A 25,000-nucleotide genomic window follows, 5' to 3' on the forward strand; every position below is an offset into this window, starting at 1 on the left:
GGCTCGGACTGGATTCCTCTTGATCAAGTGGGGCGGAGAAAATAAATTCCTGTGGCCTGCAAGGACATGATTCTCTCTCTCTCTCTCTCGTTATCCCTCCTTCTCTCTCTCTCTCTCTCTCTCTCTCTCTCTCTCTCTCCTTCTTTCTCTCTCTCTCCTTCTTTCTCTCTCTCTCTCTCTCTCCTTCTTTCTCTCTCTCTCTCTCTCTCTCTCTCTCTCTCTCACACACACACACATTCTCTCTCTCTCTCCTCTCTCTCTCCCTCTCTCTCTCTCTCTCACACACACACACTCTCTCTTTCTCTCTCACACTCTCTCTCTCTCACACACACACACTCTCTCTCTCTCTCTCTCTCTCTCTCACACACACACACTCTCTCTCTCTCTCTCTCTCTCTCTCTCTCTCAGACTCTGCTAATAACATCTACAGTACATGGTCCAATGGAGGAAACCAACCCTGAGCCAATCAATAAGAGCAAGCCAAGAGCTCCCTTTGGGCCAATAGGAGCCAGCCAAGAGCTCCACTTGTCCAATAGGAACCAGCCAAGAGTCCCACTCAGCTTGGTTGCTTTCCAGGGATTCAGAAGGTCTTCTAACACCTTCTGACAGCCTCGCCTTAGCCTGTCAAGCTGGTAGTGAAGATATGTTACTGTGGGTGATGAATATCTCCCTGGGTGGACACAGGCTGAGAAATAAAGACAGAGAGGAGGAGGAGAGGAGGAAGGAGGAGGAGGGAGAGGAGGAGGAGAGGAGAGGAGTGAGGAGAGGAGGAGGAGGAGGGAGAGGAGGAGGAGGAGGAGAGGAGGAAGGGCTGAGGCCAGGAGAGGAGGAGGGGAGGAGGAAGGAGTGAGAGAGAGGAGGAAGGAGTGAGAGAGAGGGAAGGAGGAGGAGAGGAGTAAGGAGTGATGGAGAGGGGAGGAGGAAGGAGTGAGAGAGAGCAGAGGAGGAGGAGAGGAGGAGAGGAGGAAGGGGTGAGGCCAGGAGGGGAGGAGGAGAGGAGGAAGGAGTGAGAGAGAGGAGAGGAAGAAGGGATGAGTCAGGCGGGGAGGTATAAGGAGTGAGGGAGAGGAGGAGGAGGAAAGGAGGAAGGAGTGAGGAGAGGAGAGGAGGAGGGGAGGTGGAAGGAAAGAGGAGAGGGGGAGGAGGAAGGAGTGAGGGAGAGGAGGAGCAAGCGAGCGGAGGAGGAGAAGGAGGGAAGACAACAGAGAACAACAAACAGCTGCTTAGCGTCTCAGAGAACTTGATGACCTCACGCACTGAGCATGTCCAGGGCGGGGGAGGAGGGGGTGGGGGGCGAATGAGAAGGGGGAATAAAAAAGAGTCGCTAATGCCAAGAGAGAGAGAGAGCTAATGCTAAGAGAGAGAGAGAAGAGAGAAGTATTGTAACGTGGCATTAAACTAGGATTAGCCTTACTCCTTCCAAAAACTTTTTCTTCATCCAACCGTTGGGTTTCTTTTTCCCCTCTACCGCCAGAGATCGGCAGGTCCTCTCTCGCAGACGGTGTGAGCGCACGGGTTTCCCAAACCGTGCGGAGGGAACGGCGGAAACATCTGCGCTGTGTCGCGATCTCCCGCTCGTCTGTTTGGAGATGATGTCTCGCCGTTTCACACGCCGCGGCGCTAAAAGCGGATTTGGTGGACTGTGATGACAGCCCCCACTGTTGGCCTACGACCCCCCCCCCCCCCCCCCCCCCCCACACACACACACACACACACACACACACACACACACACACACACATCCCCCTGCCCTACGCCTTAGAAGCTTTCCCAGGGGAGCTCTCAGAGAGATGGAAAGAGTGTTTTTAATACGTCAGTTTCCCTTACGCAAAATGTTTTGATCCAAAGTTTTGATCAATTTTGTGCTCGGAATGACTATTTCTGATATGTGGATAACGGGTGATCAAACTACATTAAGTAGACCTGCAGGATTATTGGATAGATGGCAGACATGCCACACAGTGCCCACTTGAGCTAATGTTCAGGAGCGAGGAAAGCTGTTCCTACTCGAACCAGGAGGCACCTGTGCAGCCCAGCCCTGTCCTGTTCTGTCCAGCCTGGCCTAGCCTAGTAGCCCAGCCCAGCCTAGCCTAGCCTAGCCTATTCGCCTTATTCACCTGGCAGCCATATTGGTCAGTCTGGGGTGCGGATGCGGAAGTGCCCGTTGACTTCAATGTTAAAAGTTCACTGTAAAAAGACCACTTCAAGAAGCGAAATAGTCAAAATAACAGGCTGAATACACTACCGGGGTTACAAACTCATTACCAGACTTGTTTTTCACTGCCGTTGTTTTCGCATTTGGAAATACATGGAGGTGAATGAGCCATAGTTGCATTCACTCCCATGTATTTCCAAACGCGAAAACAACAGCAGTGAACAACAATCAGAGTCTGGTAATGATGAGTTTGTTTCCTGTCCTATACTATTGGATGGAAGTGATTAATCAGGTGTGCGGCATACCTGATCACACCTGATTAATCACTTCCATCCAATCGTATAGGACAGGAAATAAATATGCCTGTAGAATTTCAGGAAGTAGTGGAGCTTGTGCAAAGAGCCTATATGGCAGCTGAGGTGAATAAGGCGAATAGTCTAGCCCAGCCTACAATTCATGGGTTTCAAATGTAGTCCTAGACCTGCCATAATGGGGACCAACACAGATGTTTCAAATTAATGAATTAGTTCTACTGCATAGTACAGTAGAGCCAATCAGATAAATTGAAACACCTGTGTTGGTCCCCAATATGGCAGGTCTAGGACTACATTTGAAACCCATGAATAGCTCTGCGGTGAGCGCCCTGGGGCCTATTCGTTCTGCAGTTGTGGTTTCCGGTCTAAATGGATCTGGAACCCCCCCTGTCCAAAAAACGGGGGCGATGCGGCACGTTTCTTCAAGAACGTCTGGAATAGGCTACTTCGTTTGGTATGTCCGTGTTTTATTCTAACTCGTAGCGGCCTTCGGTATTTTGTGTGACAGCACGATCCCAGCGGGCTGTAGACCAGAAACCAAGACTGAACAGCGAATAGAAACCAGGCTCTCCTCGTGACACGAGGTTAGCAGTGATGAGACTCCGGGGGGCGCGCAATTACGCACAGGAGCAGGTATCCACAGCGGGATAAGGGGACGTGATGAACGAGCGACAGCGCAGCTGACGCGCACTGGGTCCCGTGGCAGGTTGATAGAAGGCCGTGAGAAAGTCATCCGCTGCCTTTCTCCTCGTCCCCCGCGGTGTCGGAGTTGAGAGAGGCCATCACGGTGCTGCTACCGCGGCCAGATTACATCACCATTCTTAGCACCATAATAACATCCACTACAATATCAAAGCAATGTTTTCCTGTTGTTCCGTTCTGGTAGCAGGGGGTGATTCTCAGCACATGGCTTATGATCTAATATTTGACATATTATTTCAATCGTCGAGGCCGTGAGTCTGCTTCAGTGTGCGACTATGAGGTAAGAGCATATTCCATGACTGCTGCGTTCACAGGGCGACATCATATTTTCCTTCCAGAAAGAACGATGAAAGGATAGTTTTACAGTCCAAATGCAGCCTATTGCTCACTGCATCTATTATGTTTTTTCTTGCACAGCTGTGAAGAGTTAAGAACAGATTTTGGAACAATTTCAAATACTGAAATAATCTATTTTTCTCATGATCCTCTGGATTGGTGGTTTTATTTACGATTCACCTCTCAATATCACGTGCGTAATGCGCCAAGATTACGTTTGCGCGCGCCACAGATTCACGCACACGCGCGCACACACACACACACACACACACGCACGCACATACGCATACACACACAGGCCTACATACCACAATAACTTTTAATTAGACAAACTTATTAAGAAGGAATTCCATTACCAACATCACATCACATCTGCCTAACCTGCAAGACTCGTGCCCTTATAAACCTCGCGTGTGCCAAACCGATGAGAACCATCCTAGACAATCAATTGATTGCTCCTAATATGCACGCAACTGAAAATGTATTGCAAAAGTTGCACCGACCTAAAGAGTTAATCAAACGCGCTAAGCAAACGAAACCACGCACCTGCTCAAAGTCAAGATCACATCACAAGCGGAGGGATCTCACCTGTCAACCCCGGAGCTGAAGCAGCGAAGGTGAGCAGCAGCGAGAGGACAGTCCGTGCTGCGGGGGATGCCATAGCGAGTATAGAGCTCTGCTCCTGCGGCGCGGCAACAGAGGGCTGGAGGAGGGAGCGGGCGTGGGGAGGCTGGGAGTGCGATGGGGGGGACACACTGCAGGCGCCCGGTTTCCCCATCGGCCTGTCTCCCTCTTCTGGGGAGGAGCGGGACTGCACCGGGACACGATTCACACACACACACACACACACACACACACACACACACACACACACACACACACACACACACACACACACACACACACACACACACACACACACACACACACAGCCTCGACACATGTTGAACTCAGAGCGAGCAGAGATGATGAATCCAGAACAGGTGGGGACGGCTGACGCATTTCCATTATTCCGTAATCGCTGGTCTCGGGTGGATAGTTGATAGATCGGCTTAGCCTAATTTTGGATCTAATTGTGATTAGTGTATTACTCGCTATGCATATGGTTTACAAGTACTAGGAATTTGACTAGACTAATGGCATGTGCTGACGGAGGTGACGGAGAACAGGGTGCAGTGAGTTCTCGCATGGAGACGGCTGGATCGCCAGCTGAAATAATGGATAGGTAGTACATGTCTGTTCAAAGCCGCATGTAAACATCTGACGTTTGGTTTTAGCTCATAGTTCATACATATTGTTTCCTCAGTCAAGGTGATGCATTAGCCCACTGACAGTGACCTAGGCCTACTCACGCCCTGTTTCACAAGTTACAACTTCATGAAGGGAATTATATAGACAGTTACTTGTAAATAACCCGCCGATTTACAACTCATGTTGGATTGCGGCCTAGTGGTTAAGCGTCAAATAACAATAATAGTCTAATTGATCAATGTCATTGAGGACAACACCCATGGGTTTGACCAGTGTTTTTTCCTGGCCGTGGAGAGAACAACTCGACGTTAAGACTGGTTACTCTGGTCTCTAGGACATAGGGCTGACGACAGCCTAATATTCGCAGCCAACTGAATCAAGACTAGTCTATGCAAAGGTCAGGTTAAACTTACATTGCAACTAGTTGTCAGAGTTGTCATGGCAGTAGGGTAAGCATAGGCCACTGACTATTGACAGAACCAACTTATTTTCTGACAGAACAGACAGCTATTTCGTGGAGCTCCGCCCCACAGGGCCCTTCGCTCTTAGCGGTTTACCCTACGTTGCCAGGCAACGCTCATGGAAGGAGGAAAAAAAAAAGTATGCACCTGCAGCCAATCAGACTACAGGTGCCACTATATAAGGGCGCCGAGCACGGCAATCGTTCATCTTCGAAGGCGTTCAGGAGAAGTCGAGAAGAAGCGAGAAGGAAGAGCAGAAGTTCGGCGGTGACACGGCGCTCGCTCGGCCGCCTGGACCCCCGCCGAAGGCTCAACGTCGGGAGCGGTGCTGCCGCGGCGACATCGACGAAGTGGCGGAAGTGGCGTCTGCCTGGGACCGCGGCGCCTAACTGCCCGATCCCGACTCGCCACGCGTGCTCTCTCCTCCCAACGGGTTCTCCCTGCAGTGCCTGACCGAGGCGCATGTCGAGTGATCCTGGGACGCCCCGTTGAGGGCGAGGGCACCCGTTCAAAAGCCTTCATACCCGCCGCTCAAGTCTCCGGGTGGAAGGAGGGGATGATACAGGGTGACCCCCCCGCCGCTGGACCCCCTCCCTCGCGTCCGTCCTCGTCCCAGGCTCTGTGCTCTTGGGCTACGCGGTCCGGTAGCCGCAGATGCCCACGGTCAAGGACAGGGCCACGGTCGTTCCCTCCGAGAAGAACTACGTGTCGGGGGGGGGGGGGGGCTCAGTCAGCGCCTGCCGTGTCCTCCATCGCCATGTTGAGCTCGGCTATCGCCCAGATGGCTGCGGGACAGAAGCCGCTGACCAGGCGTGTTAAGTGGCTTGTGAGGAGAGGGCTAGTAGAGGGCTAGTAGAGGGCTAGTAGAGGGCTAGTAGAGGGCTAGGAGAGGGCTAGTAGAGGGCTAGTAGAGGGCTAGGAGAGGGCTAGTAGAGGGCTAGTAGAGGGCTAGTAGACGGCTAGTAGGCTTGGGTTACAATGCGTAACCACCGCCTTGTTTAGTCTTTCCTCGACCCATCCCTTGCCCCGCCCTCCAGCGCGCTGATAGTGTTGGTTTGGTTAGGGCCCAGGTACCAAGGCAGCCTACTGTGTGTATGCTTATGTTACCGTGTGGCCTTGACCTCAGCCAGGCTGGCCTTGTTGAATGGCTCAGCAGGAGTACATTGGGCGGCCTCTCGCTTCGCCTAAACCACTAGGAGCAAAGCGCCCTGCGGGGCGGAGCTACACGAAATAGAACGCACCGTAACCCTAGTTCTGTGAGCGGAGTGGAGCCCCACAGGGCTTGGGCCCTGGTGACCCGATTCTGTCTAGGTAAAAGTTTTTTTCTTTTGGGAGATGATTTCCGGGCTCGGCGCCTTTATATAGTGACCCCTGTACTCTGATTGGCTGTGCGTACATTTTTTCTTCTTCAGTGAGCGTTGCCTGGCAACATAGGGTAAACCACTGTGAATGAAGCGCCTTGTGGGGCGGAGCTCCACCCGCAGAACTCTCTCATTGCTCTTTAAGCAATTCCTATGATGTAAAGCAGTCAAACAGCGCCCTCTGGCGGCCAGAGCCTCTACCTGCCGAATAACACGTCCCTCGTGACACGGTTGTCATTGAGAGCTTAACACAATGTTAGTTGTTAGTTTGATACCAGGTGTTTTTCCTAGCCGTGGAGAGAACAACTCTGGACCCTAAAGTTAGGCCTACATCTGACCGACCTAAAAAGTTAAGACTGTGGTTGGCCTGGTCCCTAGGACATTCGAAGGCAGCTATTATAATATTCCCAGGCACGTGCGTGTGTGTGTGTGTGTGTGTGTGTGTGTGTGTGTACAGGTACATTAAGTTGAAAAGGTGCAAAAGCTCTATTATGGCTGACTTTTATAGGGGTTAACTGCTCCATCAGATAGCCAAACTCTGAAACAAGACTCCTCTAAAGACCTCATTGATCTGTCTTGGTTTCACCACATAACAGCAGAATCATGGTGACAATTACGTATGTATATGTGTGTGTGTGTGTGTGTGTGTGTGTGTGTTCAGTTCCGGGATGTGGTGTGTGGTCTAGCTCAGCGTGGCCTGCCAGCGGCAGAAAGGGAACACCAGCGACATCACTTCCTCATACTTTGGGACTTTCACTGAAGGAGCTCTCCAGCGATGCTCTAGAGACATGTCCCAGGAGACAGCCGGCCTTCATCAGTTTGTCCAGCCTCGTCTGTCCGCAGCAAACTGCTCAAGATGTCCAGCTCGGTCCTGGGATGCCCCCTGGACTAACAACTAGAGTTGTTGTTCATGACACATGATTAAAAAAAAAAAAACACCATTAAAATATTGAGGAAATATAATTATATCAATAAATATAATTATATTAATTTTGCTCCATTCAAAGAAATGGGTTCAAAACTAAAATCCCAGGGTTATATGTAACATGCCTGCCCTCATGTGATTTACATGACTTGTGACCATAACATTTGACCACGAGTTTCCTGTAGCATTCAATACATGATCAAATAGGAAATCATGCACCACCATACAGTGGCAGATACCGTCAACAGAGGTTAGACAGTTAGCACGTTCAGCTAGCATCAGAACGTCATCAAGAGAGGTTCTGGTGCCAGAGGGGAGGGTCTGGTTGTGATGTACCCCCTTGGGGGGAGTCTTGCTGATGAGGGGGGGGGGGGGGGGGGGGGTCTCTGTGGGGGTTGGGGTGAGGGTAAGAGGGGAGATGGCAAAAACCACATCACATTTTTAGCTGAGAGACACCAAGGTGTGCACATGCACGGACACATTCTCTTTGTCTATCTCTCTCTTTCTCTCTCTCTCTCTCACACACACACACACACACACACACACACACTCAAATAGGCTATAACACATACACAGCCTAAAATGATATAACTTGTTTAGAGCTTATTTAAGTGTGTGTGTGTGTGTGTACAGGTGCAGTAAGTTGAAAAAGTGCAAATGCTCTATTATACACGTAGCTGACTTTTAGATGGGCTAACTGCTCCATCAGATAACCAAGCTCTGAAACAGACTCCTCCAAAAGACTTCATTGATCTGTTTTGTTCTTGCCTCACAACAGCAGAATGTGTGTGTGTGTTTGTGTGTGTGTATATGTTTGGCCGGGTGGAAGGGGGGGGGGGTGCTGGTGTGTGTGTGTGGGCGGGTGGAAGGGGGGGGGTGGGGTGGTGCTGGTGTGTGTTCAGTTCCGGGGGATGTGGTGTGTGTGTGGTCTAGCGCAGCGTGGTCTAGTGCAGCGTGGTCTGCCAGCGGTAGAAGGAGAATCTGTGATAATTATTCTCCAGCGATGCTCTAGTGTTGTGCGTGGAGTGAGAGTCATTCTCCATCAGACATGACAGCTGAGCCACCATTGTCCTTTCTCCCTCCACCTCCGACGAGTCCAGGGGGTGTCCCAGGAGACAGCCGGCCTTCATCAGTTTGTCCAGCCTCTTCTGTCCGCAGCAAACTGCTCAAGATGTCCAGCTCTGTCCTGGGATGCCCCCTGGACTAACAACTACTGTTGTTGTTCGTGACATGATAAAAAAAAAAAAACACAATTAAAACGTTGAGGAAATATATTATATTTATTTTTCTCCATTCATAGAAATGGTTTCAAAACTAAAATCCCAGTTATCTGTAACCTACCTGCCCTCATCTGATTTGCATGAACTGTGAACTATTGACCACAGGTTTCCTGTCCCAGGCAGCGCCCGATCAAAAAGGAAATGATGACTTCTCACCATACAGTGGAAGATATAAACAGAGGTTAGACAAGATACAGTGCGGCAAGATAAATCATCATCCTCCTGAGGTAAATATGACAGAATAATGGTTACATATTAAGTGAACATACTGAAACTGAAATGTTTTTTTAGTACACACACAAAATGTTTTTGATCCACTGTAATATGAACTGTTACAATTAAAAGATGTTCCCTCTAGTCACTAGTCTAGTGTGTGATTTCCAAAATAACACAGTTTGTAGTTATGTGAGCGTATCTGGATGTGAAGTATACCCATTTCTTTCTCCATGGTCGTAGATTGTATTCACTGAGGCACCTAGAGAAAGCCAGAGAAACTCACTGATGTAAAAACTGAATAAAATGCTAGCTGCTATTAGCTGCAAGAGTACAGTTGGCTACACCCACTTAAACACCAATACTGACCCACTTAAACACCAATACTGCACCTCCTATCAGAAAATGTACTGTAAATATTTTTGTGAATACAAACATCATTGACAATACAGTCAATTTCCTTTCTCAGGTTCAATAAGGTGTTAAGCTATTCCACAAAGAGAACCCTATTTTGTGGAACCCTATTCCACGAAGAGATAGCAAAAGAATAAGAAGATGCATTCAGGAAAGCTGTCTGGTGAGTAACCATGCTCTATCCAGTCCTACACATATGTTTGTTTGTCCTAAGTCATTTCATTCATGTTTCCGAAAACCATGTTTATTGTCATACAGTTTGTTGACACGCACGCACGCACACACACACACACACACACACACACACACACACACACACACACACACACACACACACACACACACACACACACACACACACAGAGGTGTCTTCAGTGACAGTCTACTGCAGGCTGTGGGGCTTGCAGACAGTGTCAGGAAAGAATAACATGAATGCAATCCAGTGTCTCCATCTAGTGGTGGCAACTGGCACAGGCACTGCCTGACAGTCCCTCTGCAATAAGAATTTGATAAAACAGGTACCGAAACAGCTAATAAACACCTCGAGCTCGGATCTTGAGAAAGTAGACGGAGTCCTGAGTCCTGAGTAGACTAGACTAGACTTTCACTGAGACAACAAGCATTGTTTTTTTTATGTACAAAACAAAATGTGCTTGCCAACAGAAAAATGAATTGTGGCAGTGCCCCTCTCACAGGAGGACCGGGTACTAGAGGACGACCGCCACAACAGAACCCCCAATGGAACAATAGCCTACCTGGCCACTGAAGTAGGGAGGGGCTAGAGCGAGGGGGCGCAAGGGGGCTAGGAAGTAGAGAGCAGGGGACACTAGGAGTGAGGGGACGCAAGGGGGCTAGGAAGTAGAGAGCAGGGGACACTAGGAGCGAGGGGACGCAAGGGGGCTAGGAAGTAGAGAGCAGGGGACACTAGGAGAGAGGGAGGCGCAAGGGGGCTAGGAAGTAGAGAGCAGGGGACACTAGGAGTGAGGGGACGCAAGGGGGCTAGGAAGTAGAGAGCAGGGGACACTAGGAGAGAGGGAGGCGCAAGAGCAGGGGGCCGTTAGAGGAAACCAGAAGGGGGCGCTAGAGGAAAAGGAACTAAGAGGAGCTGGGAGGCTGGGGGAGGGGCCTGAGGGAGGATCAGGGAGGCTGGGGGAGGGGCCTGAGGGAGGATCAGGGAGGCTGGGGGAGGGGCCTGAGGGAGGATCAGGGAGGCTGGGGGAGGGGCCTGAGGGAGGATCAGGGAGGCTGGGGGAGGGGCCTGAGGGGGGGTCAGGGAGGCTGGGGGAGGGGCCTGAGGGGGGATCAGGGAGGCTGGGGGAGGGGCCTGAGGGTGGATCAGGCAGGCTGGGGGAGGGGCCTGAGGGGGGGTAGAGCAGGTGGACTCTAGGGGGCTGGGAGGACGGGGACGAGGACGGGAGCCGGGGACACAAACAAACAAGACACAGGGAAGACAGGACAACAAACACCAGACATTACACTCTAGGAGCATTTCACCACACAGTGAGGTCTCAGGAGGAAGTGACGAGGAGGGCTAATCTTGAACTTTTTCACATGCATAAATGTCGTTTTCTCCGCTATCTATTACTGATTGTGGTAACACAGTAATTCCGCATTCATGAAAGCCTTTCTGTTTGCAGCAGTGCCATGTTTTGTGAATCGGGTGCCTGTGGCAACATTCCCGGAGCAATATTCATTTTCCTTCCATGTCCTACACACCCGTGCACACACAATATCACCAAAGGTGGCGCCAAAGACAATGAAACTGAAATATTTGACAATTAAAAATACATTTAATTCTGCTTGGATTAATACCTTTGCCAATATTAGAAAAAGACAGATCATCCAATTGTTTATTGTTCCAATAAGGTCTGACCTTCCACAAAACCTTCGTTTTTCACCTTTGACCCCTCAGAGGAAGACTACAGCGACCACAACAACCAGAGCCAAGAGGGGAGGGGGCAGCTGGTAGGGCGCTCAGCAGAGACGGGAGACGTTGAGGACGCGGAGAGAAGGCCTTCATCAGCTGACGCCTCCAGCTCTGACTACCATGGCTGGTTCACACGCGACGTCATGAGGGGAGTGGGGTCAGCGGTTGCTATGGCAGCAGTGGGAGGGGTGGCATCGTTGGGCGTGGCCGACCCGATGAGGAAGGCTGTGGTCGGAGTGATGGCGGGACTGCTGGCAGGGGTGGTACTGCGTCAGAAGGCAGTGGAGTTCAGGTCGGTGAGCAAGAGGGAGATGGAAATAGAGGATAAAAACGGGGAGAAGAAGAAGGAAATTGTGGAGTCATGCGTGGAGTTGTTCTTTAATTGAAGTCAATGTATGATTGATATCATCGAATCAAACTTAATTTAATAATATAATGCATTTCAGTTTGTCATTTTGTTTTGAACAAAACGTGTCACAATCTTGCTAATGCTGTACTATTTTCTTCATAAACTTTTATATACCCTAATAATAGCAGTGACTTGGCTGTTCTTTTGTTAAACAGAACATGCAAGCCCTTAAGCCTTGTGTGTGCCAAGCTGAACTGTGGAGATCTATCTTATAATCAATTAATTGCTCCTACGCACAAACTGAAATGTGTTGCAAAAGTTGCTTCGGAGTTAGTCAAGAGTTAAAGGAGTAGTTCGGTATTTTGCATCATAAACCCTGTTATAAGGTTACGGTCATATACAACAGTCCATATAAAAATGTTGACAGACTGTGTACTCTTGAGATATTAGTGCTCATTGCTCTTGTCACAGCTAAGTACAGGACATATGCCCATAGAGATCCATTGTGTAAATGGTAAATGGACTGCACTTATATAGCGCTTTTCCACCTTAGCGGCACTCAAAGCGCTTTACAATGGCCTCTCATTCACCCATTCACACAAACACTCACACAGCAATGGCGGCAGCTGCCATGAAAGGTGCTAAACTGCTCATTGGGAGAAATGTGGGGTTAGGTGTCTTGCTCAAGGACACTTCATCAACATGTGGACAGTCAGAGCTGGGAGTGCTACTTTGCTATGACACAAGCACTAATATCTCAAGAGTGCAAAGTCTGTCAACATTTTGATGTGGACCCTTGTATTGTAAAAAACCTTATAACAGGAATTATGATGCTAAATACCAAACTACCCCTTTAATCAAAAGCTCTAAGCAAACCACGCACCTGCTCAAGTCAAGATCAGATGAGAAGCAGAAGGAATCTCACCTGTCAACCCCGGAGCTGAAGCAGCGCAGGTGAGCAGAAGCTGCAGGACAGTCTGTGCAGCCAGGGCCGGCTCTAGACCTTTAGAGGCCCTTGGCAAAACATTTCTGCGGAGGCCCCCTTTTGAGATAAACCCGACCCGCCGTCAAGCAATAAAGACCGAGGAGCCGTCTACCATCGCCAGGCAACGGCTGTCATCATCAGCAATGGGGCACTTGAGCTTGACCCGAGTATTACATTCGGTTAGGGCCTCAGCCAATCAGATCAATCTATTCCTGGGGGGCGGGAGGCTGGGAGTGCGATGGGGACACACTGCAGGTGCCCGGTTTCCCCATCTGCGTGTCGCCCTCTTCTGGGCTGGAGCGGGACTGCACCAGGACCCGATTCTCACACACACACACACACACACACACACACACACACACACATAAACACACACACACACATACACACACACACATAAACACACACACACACACACCCAGCCTCGACACATGTTGAGCAGAGATAATGAATCCAGAACAGGTGGGATGGCTAATGCATTTCCATTATTCCGTAATCGCTGGTCTCGGGTGGGTAGATGATTGATCGGCTTTGCCTAATTTTGGACCTCGATATCATTGGCTGCAGTTATCTGCAAAGTTAGTGAGCTCCCATGTGGAGAAGGAGAGTGTGCTTGGCAGCCCAAACAACGGAGGTAGTAAATATCTATTCAAAGCCTCAGGCGTTGGCTCATAGTTTACATCAAGATTGTTTTGTTTTTTCCTCAAAGCCTTTAACGGTTCCCTTGGTGAAGCCAATGCATTAGTCTGGCAGTGACCTATAGGCTAGGCCTACACACATCCCAGCAGGGTTTATCACAAGTTACAACTTCATGAAGGGAATAAGAAACTTATAATAACCTTCGATTTAGAACTTGTGTTGGATTGTGGCCTAATGGTTAATAACGATGTCATTGAGGACAACACCCATGGGTTTGACTAGTGGGTTTTCCTGACCGTGGAGAGAACAACTCTGGACTCTAGCCCTATACTACAGGCCTACATCTGACGTCAAGACTGGTTACTCTGGTCTCTAGGACATAGAGCTGACAACAGCCTAATATTCAGAGACTGCTGAATCAAGTCTAGCCTTTGCAAAGGTCAGGTTAAACTTACATTTCAACTAGCTAGTTGTCTTGTTGAAAACTGTCATGGTAGTCGGCTAAATCAATATAGGCCACTGCCTATTGATCGAACCAACTTATTTTCTGACAAAACCGACATCACATTGGACCTTTCTCTCCCTGCTCTTTATGCAACTCCTGTGATCTAAAGCAGGCCAACAGCGCCCTCTGGTGGCCAGAGCCTCCATCTGCGCTCGAAGAACACGTCCCTCATGACGCGGTCATCAAGAGACGTTCTGGTGCCAGAGGGGAGGGTCTGGTAGCGACGCACGCACCCACTTGGAGGGGATCTTGCTGACGGGAGGCAGGTCTCTGTGGGGGTTAGGGTTAGGGTGAGGGTAAGGAGGATATGGCAGAAACTACATTAGCATCACATTTTTAGCTGAGACACAAAGGTGTGCACAGACACATGCACATACACATGACACAAACTCTTCCTCTCTCTCTCTCTCTCTCTCTCTCAAGCACACACGCACACACGTTGACTTTGCAAATGTGTATCAACATTGCATTGATTCCATATCCCCTTACAGTAAACATAACCCCCAACCCCAAAACCGAATTGAGGGCACAAATTGTATCAAGTTGCATGAAAATAAAAAGCTTCTTGCACACGCTGAAGCTTTTTATTTTTATGCAACTTGATACTTTGGGGATCCGCCTCTTAGCACCGCTAGAGTGGTGTGCGTGTGACCTGCTTCTAAACGGCACAAATTGTATCCCCAATTCGACATGCCGTCCCCAATCAATTGATTTCATGCCCAACATTTGTCCCTTAATGTGGCCTAGGTCAGGAACACACACACACACTCACACACACACATGCGCGCGCAATCGTCATCATTCTGCTGTTATGTGGTGAGACCAAAATAAATCAATAAGTCTTTATGGAGCTGTTAGCCCATAAAGTCAGCAATAATAGAGCATTTGCAATAAGATCTTTTCAACTTACTGTACCTTGACCCTAACAATTACCACAAAATCAATTTTGCCAATATTGCCAACTATATCTTCCCCGATCTGTCAGTGATTCAAATGAAATTTTTATTCCTTTCACAGCCTTATGCCAATAAAGTCATCACCCGGACTCAATCACTACCCCCCTGACGGTCTCTCTCCATGTCTCTCTCTCTCTCTCCACCCCCCCAAACTCACACACAAACACACACATCTGTTTAGCTCAGGTATTGTAATACAGTCCCTCTTGTCTTGTTAGACATAAGTCATAGGGATGTGTGTGTGTGTGTGTGTGTGTGTGTGAGAGAGAGAGAGAGAGAGAGAGAGAGAGAGAGAGAGGGGGGGGGGGGTGGCAAAGTTCAAGCATATGCTGGATTTAAAGTTTAGAACAAACAATCAGTAAAGTTTCTGTTTTATTTGTTTAACAAATATAACCCGGGTTACACAGTTGAGTTGTAGCCTACAGTTCAGTTATAGCCCAACGGTATTCGTTTTATAGCAGCCTATTCAGTCAGGTTACAGACAATGTTTCAATATGGTTTACAGATGGACATAACCGACAGATGATCATCCTGTGACGGCACTTCAACACAGCAACAACGCACTGAAATAACAGCCCGGTAAACATCCAGGAAATACCGTCCCGACCACACTTTCTCATTACAGCTTACATCTGCTCCCCCCGGTATTTCTCGCTCTCTTTCACGGGAATGACGAAGTGTTTGACGGCCTGTCGCGTCCCTGTCTTATCCCGGTACTTCTCCCGGTGCGCCTGAGAGAGCTGTTGAGGAGAAAACACGAGATTAAATAAATGATTGCAGCTACATGTAGCCAGTGCCACCTTGTGGCTGCGGGTAGGATAGCAGCCCCTAAAGACATAAATGAGCGATAGGCAGCCACAGAAAAATAGCGAATAGTTCCGGCCTAGAGGAAAGGGCAGGTGCACACCCTTGTTACGCTCATGGCGGAAATGTTTGGTAAGACAATATATCTTAATCCACAATATTTAATGGTTGGCAAATCATCCAGCCATGCAATAAGGTTTTCTGTTTTGTATGTAGCCGAAGCTGTTCTACGGCGTCGTTGTGGAGTCTGTTTGACGCCTGATTAGGATTGGTATTGTACCGTTGAGTCCAGCATAGCAGGTATGCAAGTTTTAATATTTAATTAATGATGGAACATGAATGTTAGGATTTTATGATCAAGTAGATTATTAAAGAGATGTTTTGTATGTTTCAGGAAGCAACAGATTCCTTCTGCTGCCCTTACTGTTGAGTCCCTTATGATAGCATTAAAGTTTATTTTTCTGGTATAATGTATTCTAGTCCGCCTGGCATCTGTGGCTGGTATTGAGGCAAAATATCTGGGGTTGCCTCTGTGGGCGGACTAGTTTATTTTCTTTATTTGTGTTGTTTGTTTTTGTGTTGTTAGTCGCCACTTCCCCCAGAGCCGTAGGCCTACAGGGTGAGCTGTGCGTGAGGAGAGCTGGATGGCTGGATAGACGCAAGAAAATCTTGACACTGTGTGTGTGCATACTAGCCTTTGTGGCATCTGATTATCAGCGTGTTTTGTTCCAGTGTGGATTGCTCACGTGTGACAAGTGTGAAACTGTTTGGAGTGGTGTGCGGTTAACTAAATGGTAAATTTCTCTTGTTATACCCAGTCAGAAGGTCCCCTCGGCCTGTATCCTCAATAAACCTTGGCACTTTATTAAAGATTGTTCATCTTGCTCTTTTTTACTGTGCGGCGCAAGTTGAGGCTTGCTACATACAAATCGCCCCGTTAAACACATCTCCGTCTGGTCACACCTGGCCGAAGGTCTTGATGGTCCCCTGGCGATCGAAGTCCACGTTGAAGCGGGCCCAGTAGGGCGTGCTGAGTGTCCGGTCCCGGTCCACCAGGAGCCCGCAGCTGGAGTTGACGGACGGGAACACTCCGCCGCGGCTGTACGGGCTCGTGCTGCAGGACATCGCCGCGCTGCGGAAGTCCTGGAAGTATTTGATGGTGGCGTTGCCGAACGTGTCCCCATAAAGGAACTTGGCGCTTGGGACATGGCCGCAGTACCTTTAAACATGAAAGATGATAGATTCATAGATTATTATGAAAATGCCATGGGGCAAAAACCTTTGAATCTTAAACCGTTAGGCTAATATAGGCCTAGAGGCCCCGTTATTATAGGCTAGGCTACGTCTCAGCCGGTGCACGGAAGCCTCACCCGGGCATGAAGGCAGGTGGAATGTAGGTCGCATTGTTGTGTGTGATCAGCGTTCCGTTTCCTCTGAGTGCCATGGTGATCTTATTTTTCTACCGGGACCCACGGACCACGGCAGCTGCTGCTCAGCACCGGAACCGAACCCACCGGACAGAACCGTTCTGACCCGCAGCCTTCCTGCGCGCGCTCCGGCCAGGTCGACCGACCCACAGGGCAACAAAGAGTTGCCTGGCAACGGCTGCTTTTACGCAACACTAGGCCACGATGACGATACGGGCCCGCGCGCGCCTACGTCTGTGGCCAGAGAATACTCTAATAGGCTGAAATAGGTTCTAAATAGGCTATATTAAAATACAGTCATTGACTATTGATTGAGAGTATGCCTGAATTAAATGATGATCCCGAAATCAATAATCACGGACCATGTTTAGCCTAATATATAGATTTATATGCACATAGCCTAGTATATGTTTGCTGTGGGTAGGCCTATATAGCCTACGTTTCGACGACCCCTCTGCTTTATAGCCAGGGCCATGGCTGCAGCCACTAGGCTCATTGACCTGTTTCAAATAGTAAGATTCCAGCTATTTGCGACTATTTAGCATTATTTCAGCAAGCACACACCTTTCGGCTACTTTTCTTGGTCTAGTTCACATGATAGCACAGGGGTAGGCAACCTAAGGCGCGCGTGTGCAACATTGGCACGCGGCAGTCTAATCATTGGCACGCGGCAGTCTAATCATTGGCACACCGGCGACAAGCACTCAGGAGAAATGTCCAAGTGTCCTATCAGCTGCATGTCAAATCACATCTCGAACAGTCATTGGCTGTTGCGCGCAATGCACGTGTGTCCTGTCTTAATTTGATTGATGATACGGCCCCCCGCTTTCATTCCCACAGGGATCTCAGTGATCTGTTTATCCCGCTAGTAAGAAAGTAGAAGAGGTTCAGCCCTCATGTACAGAAGTTCGGTTTTGTCCTTCAGGGTCGTGCTGTGTGTAGGCCTACTTTATGTTTTGAAAATGTTGTTTGCCGAACGTCGAGTGTTAAGCGCCACTGTGAGACCAAACACGAGAAAACTTTCAAAGGTCAGGCAGACAAGGCAGAATCCATCAATCTCGCCGTGTCCAGATGGGAAGCAGGAAACACTCACACACCCAACATAACGGACCTGAGCAAAGGAAAGCAAGGCCAGGGATCACAATGACTTGTAGGCAGGCATTTGTTGATTTGCAGTTGCCTACACATGGCTTGACAACTCAAATGTGGTTGTTTTATGAGGATGGCAGCATTGTTGAAGGCCTATAGCAGCCTAGCCTACGTAGCCAAGTAGTCCTATCTATTTCTGTTTGATACTTTTTTTATTTTCAAGATGGTGCCGCGCGAGCTTTTTTGATAAAGCTCCCATCTCTTTCCCCTTTCGACGATATGGCACACTAACAAGAACATTTCTAACTTGTTGCCGACCCCTGAACTATCATTCTTTCTCGTGAGTTTCATTCTTTATTCTTCTTAAAAAAAAAAAATCAATCTACTCATATTCCCGCAGGCAGCCCAGCCCACCATATAGAGCACGAGACCTCTCCCGCAGCAAAGCAGCGCGGCACGCGCCAGACCCGGCCGCGCAGCAGCGCGCGATAAAACCAAATCGCATGAATAATTCACACCTTCTCTTTCGGTCGGAGGAGGAGGAATAACTAGGATAAATGCGCTCCGCAGAATGGATTTTTGTCTTGGAGGGCAAAGACGCAATGAAAGGTTCTAGGTTATCACTGGTGATTTAGGCAGCGTAACTCGTCCAAGTGTTTTTCCTCTGAAGAAAATAGTTCGTTTCATCGGAATTAGCCTATCTAACCACAGCAATGGCTCTTTTAGTCAATCTGAAGACGGTGGCCAACCTTCGAGGGAAGGGGGACAGAATCGCCAAAGTCTCATTCCGAGGTAATATGACTTTCCTGCAGTTTCAATTTACTGTTATTGCCCCTAGACTCATTCGCTCGAATCACACGTGATAGCCTACACACTGATTTCGCAGTGGGTATGGCTACGTGGTGTTTCACCCGATTCTACAGTGTTTTTATGGAACAGACCCAGATATAACGAGCTGATATAGAGGATGGAACCGCATTATTAGCCTATACGCGTCTTGGCTGTGCTGAAAAGTTGGGGAAACATCTCGGGTCTCCCCTCTAGCTCCGCGGTCCCACACGGAGAAGCGAGGAGAGACCACGATTGGGTGCGATGAGCGCTTTTACGCATGATAAGAAACGGCTCGACCGATCCTCCGAATACACAGCGTTTAATGAATGAATGCATTATGTCATTATTTCAACCACACACGGCTGCGTACAAAATGTTATGCTTTCTCGCAGGTTTGACAAACACTATGTGCCAGAATGATATCGAGCCTTTAATAAGAAAAGGTTAGGGGTTGCAATTGATTGTGTCCATTACTTATTTGCAGGCAATGACGGCATTATCTCCATTATTTATGGGGTAGGTTTAATCGATCAAATTGACAAGTATGTTCAATAATGTGTTATTATCGACCAGTGAGGGAATTCCCACACCCATCTCCCTGCTTCTCCACGCCGTTATTTCACGTTTTAAAGCTCGTCCCAACGGGATTACTCTCGGTGCCACGCGTCCAGCATATAGTTAGTGCTCAGACTAGCCTAATGACAGGCTATCGACTTTTTTCTTACCCTGAAAGAAAAGCGACTTTGATCAGGACATCCGCCCGTGGCGGGGAAGCGCTAACTCGCTGTGACTGCAAATGGAGACCCTTCATCTCAGAGACTGCATTATGCAAATGGAAATAAAATGCACGAACGCAGAAAAGACTAGCAGAGACCTAATCAGTAGCTCTGTGTGTGTGTGTGTGTGTGTGTGCGCGTTGTGTGTGTGATGGATGGGGAGATGCATTTTCTCTTTCAGCACCTTGGAGAGCGAACAGGTTTCTGACTACTGATAGACGTGTGTGTGTGTGTGTGTGTGTGTGTGTGTGTGTGTGGACCTCCCTCCCAGCAGGGTGCTCTATAGGACACTGGGGAGTGTGTGTGTGTGTGTGTGTGTGTGCTCTATAGGACACTGGGGAGTGTGTCTCTGTGTGTCAAGATCTTTGTACACTGGCAAAGGTTGCATGGTTTCTCTGTTCTGTCTGTCTCACAGCGAGAGTGCTCGTAAAGCAACCAGCTGCCACACACACACACACACACACACACACACACACACACACACACACACACACACACACACACACACACACACACACACACACCCTATTCCAACTGCAGCCGTTGTTTATGACCTGACTATGAGCCTGGGTCAGATTTTGCTGGCTGGCCGTCATGCCAGCGTGGTTCAGAACAGGACACCAACGCTTACGCTGAAACCAAATATGTGGCTTGTTGTAGTGAGGAAACGTAGCAGGTGTTTGTATCCTGAGATGTCTTAATTACATCGAGTTGAGAACCACGAAGGATATCAGAGGGTTCGATTTCTCTTTTCTCTCTCAATATTCTTCTCCAAGCCAACATTTCAAATTAGCGCAACGCGCCAGATGGTTTGCTTCGTTCCTACCAAAAACACTTTGCAGGTGATTGGATGAACCATGTTGTTTATCACCATCTATCACGCGCTACCTTCAACCACTCCTCACTGTCGTCACGCCTAAACCCGCCCGGCGTAGCCGTTACTCCTCATAGAACGCTGATTGGCTAGATCGTTTTCTGATCTGGCACAAACGGATGTCTGTGGAGAGTATCCAGACAAGGAGGCAACTTCCGTACGTCGCCATGATCATATCACTGGCTCTCCCTCCCTTTCATCCTGGCGGTTTCTCTTAAAATTCTTCCCCTAATTCAGTTTTCCCCCTCCTCTCTCTCTCTCTCTCTCTCTCTGTCTCTCTCTCTCGCTCTCTCGCTCGCTCTCTCTCTCTGATGCTGCTGATTGCTGTCCCCTGGCACACGGCTGTCAACATGTCCGAGTGGGTTTAGCTCAAACAGTTTCCTGTCTGGAGAGGAAGTGCTCAATCGGGAAGGCCCCTTCCTCACTGAGTGGGCCAACCTGTACGCCTGCCCTCCAGGGGCTGTCACTCCTAACGCCAGGCTCCCACTTCCAGCAAACCCAGATAGAGACGGGGTTCTACTATGTTCATGCAGGTGCATTAGAGGCTGGTCTGTTTCAATACTTGTCTTAGTCTAGCGGCAGACTGAGACCCCAGAGCACTGGGGCTCTCCTGGCTCACAGACTTGCCCTCCGTAGCCCGAAGGGAACGTGTAAGAAATTAAGCAATTAGTTCTGCCATATGGAATTGGACACATACTCTTGTAGGTATTTAATTACAGATTGCCCGATCTGCAAGTTTTTATCATTTTGTGTGCCCTGTAGTTCTGTTACTCTTAACCCCTCTCTCTCTCTCTCTCTCTCTCTCTCTCTCTCTGTGTCCATCTCAATTCAATTCAAATAGTATTATTGACATGACGTACGCTACGCAGCAAAGCAGGATGAAAACTTTCATCCCTCCCTACCTCTCTCTTTCTCTACCCCCTCTTTCTCTCTCTCTCTCTCAATCTCCCCCTCTCGCTCCTTCTGTAATGTAACTCCTTTTTCAGATGCCCTGCCCTGTCTGTCAGTGTTCTATAGTGGTGTCTTAGTGGAATGAAACATTTCCCAGCAGGCAACTCTTCCCTTAAAGCTCTCCTTCACGGAACAGCGATGTCCGTCCTTGCCCGTCCTCGCCCGTCCCAGCCAGAGAATAAACCCTCACCGTTCAGGCGGGTTCGGGCGGCAGGGTGCGGTGAATCGCCCTCATCACGAATCCCACGCGAAATCCAACGGGAGCCGAGTGCACCCATGCGTACCATGCACCAGTCTGCTCATTATTGTGCGTCCACTGCTGTCTCGCCTTCTCTCTCTCTCTCTCCCTCTCCCTCCCCCCTCTTTCTCTCATTCTCTCTCTCTTTCTCGCTCCCTCTCTCTCTCCCTCCCCCCTCTTTCTCTCACTCTCTCTCTCTTTCTCTTTCTCTCTCTCACTCCTCTCTCTCTCCCTCCCTCTCCCCCTCTCTCCCTCTCTCTCTCCCCACTCTCTCTCATTCTCTCCCTCCCTCCCTCTTTCTCTCTTGCTCTCTCTCTCTTTCTCGCTCTCTCTCTATTTCTTTCCCATTCTCTCCCTCTCTCTCTCTCCCCTCCCTCTCTCCCCCTGCCTCTCTCTCCCCCCTCTCCCTCTCTCTCTCTCCCCTGTCTCTCTCTCCCCTCCCTCTCTCTCTCCCCTCCTCTCTCACTGCTTCACTCTCCCACCCATTCTTTCTCATCTCTCGTTTTCATTTTGTTCTTTCTTCTGTCTCTCTTTCACATCTCCACCGTTGTCTCCCTTCACGACCCTCTTTCTCTCTCTCTCTCTCTCTCTCTCCCTTCACGACCCTCTTTCCTTCCCGCCCTCAGCTCTCAGCCCACAGGAGTGGATGGCGTACAGTAAGAGTACAGTACCGTACATATCATCCCCTCTGCTGTTCTGCCCTCTCTCTCTCTCTCCAAACCCAGACACTGGACTCAGTTCTCCATTAAAACATGATCATTAGTGAGGCCTGCACAGATGCTGTGGGGGCGGACTAAAGTGTTCACCAAGCAGTTTCAACTGCCTTCAAGTTACACTTTGTTGGTATGACTCAACCCCCCCCCACTCATGCACACACACACTCACTCACACACACGCGCGTACACACACACACGCGCGCACGCGCCAAGCAGTACCAGTTTTGAATCGGATGCAGGTTTGCTATGAACTGTCATTATGTACTGAAATATGTGTATTAATTCAACACAGAGGGAGACCAGACCTGCCAGGCAGAAAGTGTTCATTTCCTGTACAATCCACTCTTATCACAGTCAGACTGACTGGTATATAATTGTGTGTGTGTGTGTGTGACAGCCTCAGTAAACGGCTGCCTGCGCACACACAGAGTGTAAGAACACCTGAACAAAGCTTCGGACAAACACACGCGCGCACACACACACACACAGCTTCCACTCACAAAGCAGCAGCATTTGAACACACACAGAGTTGAGTAAACAGTTAGAGGAGCAAGTTACTCAGCTGTCCGTGTGTGTTCAAGCTTTCATCTCTCTATTCATCAAACTAAAGAAAGCAGGAACCGCCAGAGATGTTCTAGATCCACACCCATCCCTCTGGAACCGTGGTTCTGTAGTGTTGCACTGGAGAACCAAGAGAAGCTACAATCCAATAGAGGCTGGCCTGAACACACAGGAATTCTGAAGATGGAGTAGAATGTCTATTATAGTGCTCCGGCTTATCCTTCCTCCCTTACATTACCCACGCTGCTTTGCTGCACAACTCTAATAATCTGGTTGAGCCCTACGAGCCTTCTGTTAATAGATGTGTGGTTGGGGCAGTTGGCTTTTTTAATGGCATCATCTCTGCGGATAGTCTTCCTCTCTCTCTCTCTCTCTCTCTCTCTCTCTCTCCTCTCTCTCTGTCTCTCTGTCTCTGTCTCTGTCTGTCTCACTTTCAGTCTCCCAATCTCCTCTTTCCTCTTTCTTTCTCTGTCTCTCTTTCAGTCTCCCAATCTCCTCCTCTCTCTTTCTTTCTCTGTCTCCCGATCTTCTCTCTTTCTCGCCCTCCCTCCCTCCCTCCCTCCCTCCCTCCCTCCCTCCCTCCCTCCCTCCCTCCCTCCCTCCGTCCGTCTGTCTGTCTGTCTGTCAGTCTGTCTGTCTCTCCCCCACCCCCCTCTCTTTCTCACTGTCTGTCACACCGGGATAATAGTAATGAGTCATCATCTAGTCGTTTATTCGTCTGCCTGTCTGCGTCTGTCCGTGCCGGCCTGCCGTCCTCCCTGATTGTCCTGGTCGTTAACGTCTATCAAAGCAGCATTACTTGCCTGGCCTTTTCTGCTCGTTACAATTCATATCTACAGTGCATCCAGAAAGCATTCATATCCCTTCACAGGTCCCACAGTCCACAACGCTCGTCAGATCACAAACCAAACCACGATGTCAAAGGAACCGTCTGTGGACCTCCGAGACAGAACCAGCAGGATTCTTCCTAGAGCTGACCGCCCGGACAAACTGAGCAATCAGGAGAGAAGGGCCTTGGTCAGGGAGGTCACCAAGAACCTGATGGTCACTGACGGAGCTCAGATGGGAGATGGGAGAACCTTCCAGAAGGACAACCATCTCTGCAGAACAGGCCTTTATGGTAGAGTGGCCAGACGGAAGCCTCTCCTTTTCCCAAAATGCACCTACAGTAAAGGACTCTCAGACCATGAGAAACTAAATTCCCCAGAAGAAGAAACCAAGATTGAACTCCTTGGCCTGAATGCCAAGAGTCATGTCTGGAGGAAACCAGGTACTCAACTGGCTGATACCATCCCTACAGTGAAGCGTGGTGGTGGCAGCATCACGCTGTGGGCATGTTTTCCAGCGGCAGGAACTGGGAGACTAGTCAGGATCGAGGGAAAGATGAGTGCAGCGCTCTAGACCTCAGACTGGGGCGAAGGTTCACCTTCCAACAGGACAACGACCCTAAGCACACAGCCAAGATATCAAAGGAGTGGCTTCGGAAAAAGTGAATGTCCTTGATTGGCCCAGCCAGATCCCAGACTTGAACCCGATTAAACATCTCTGGAGAGATCTGAAAATGGCTGTGCAGCGACGCTTCAACCTGAATGGGAGAAACTGCCCCAAAATATGTGCTTGTAGCATCATACTCAAGAAGACTTGAGGCTGTAATTGCTGACAAAGATGCTTCAACAACATATTAAGTAAAAGGTGCGAATACATACAGTATGCACATGTGATATTTCAGTGTTATTTTTAATAAATTTGCAAACATTTCTAAACTTTTTTTCTTTGTCATTATAGAGTATTGTGTGTTGAGTTTTGAGGAAAAAAATGAATTGAATCCATTTGGAATAAGGCTGTAATGTAACAAAATGTTGAAATAATTGAAGGGATATGAATACTTTATGGATGCAATATTGCAACTATAACAGATTTTAATGAATACATGAAACGTTTGCTTTCCCCGTCGTCTCAG

At 48.9% G+C, this 25,000-nt stretch overlaps 3 protein-coding genes across 3 annotated transcripts in view; 1 reads left to right on the forward strand and 2 right to left on the reverse strand.

Annotated features, from left to right (window-relative positions):
• Positions 1-4,285, reverse strand: part of fndc1 (fibronectin type III domain containing 1) — a gene marked incomplete at both ends in the record, with an annotated part of 40,394 nt that extends 36,109 nt beyond the window's left edge. The window contains one exon of the mRNA XM_084454035.1: positions 4,096-4,285. Within this exon, the coding sequence (XP_084310161.1) occupies positions 4,096-4,285 (190 nt within the window). The remainder of the gene's footprint in view (positions 1-4,095) is intronic.
• An 11,114-nt stretch (positions 4,286-15,399) lies between these two features.
• Positions 15,400-17,021, reverse strand: cimip2c (ciliary microtubule inner protein 2C; the record flags this gene model as incomplete). Its single annotated transcript, XM_084454160.1, has 3 exons — positions 15,400-15,513; positions 16,541-16,796; positions 16,948-17,021. The coding sequence occupies 3 exons, from the start codon at positions 17,019-17,021 to the stop codon at positions 15,400-15,402; spliced, it is 444 nt and encodes a 147-aa protein (XP_084310286.1).
• Positions 17,022-18,806: 1,785 nt separating this feature from the next.
• otofa (otoferlin a) overlaps positions 18,807-25,000 on the forward strand; it is a gene marked incomplete at both ends in the record, with an annotated part of 68,062 nt that continues 61,868 nt past the window's right edge. The window contains one exon of the mRNA XM_084454036.1: positions 18,807-18,885. Within this exon, the coding sequence (XP_084310162.1) occupies positions 18,807-18,885 (79 nt within the window). The remainder of the gene's footprint in view (positions 18,886-25,000) is intronic.

Source organism: Borostomias antarcticus (genome assembly GCF_949987555.1).
Source record: "Borostomias antarcticus genome assembly, chromosome: 19".
In the NCBI taxonomy this organism is placed as follows: Eukaryota; Metazoa; Chordata; class Actinopteri; order Stomiiformes; family Stomiidae; genus Borostomias; species Borostomias antarcticus.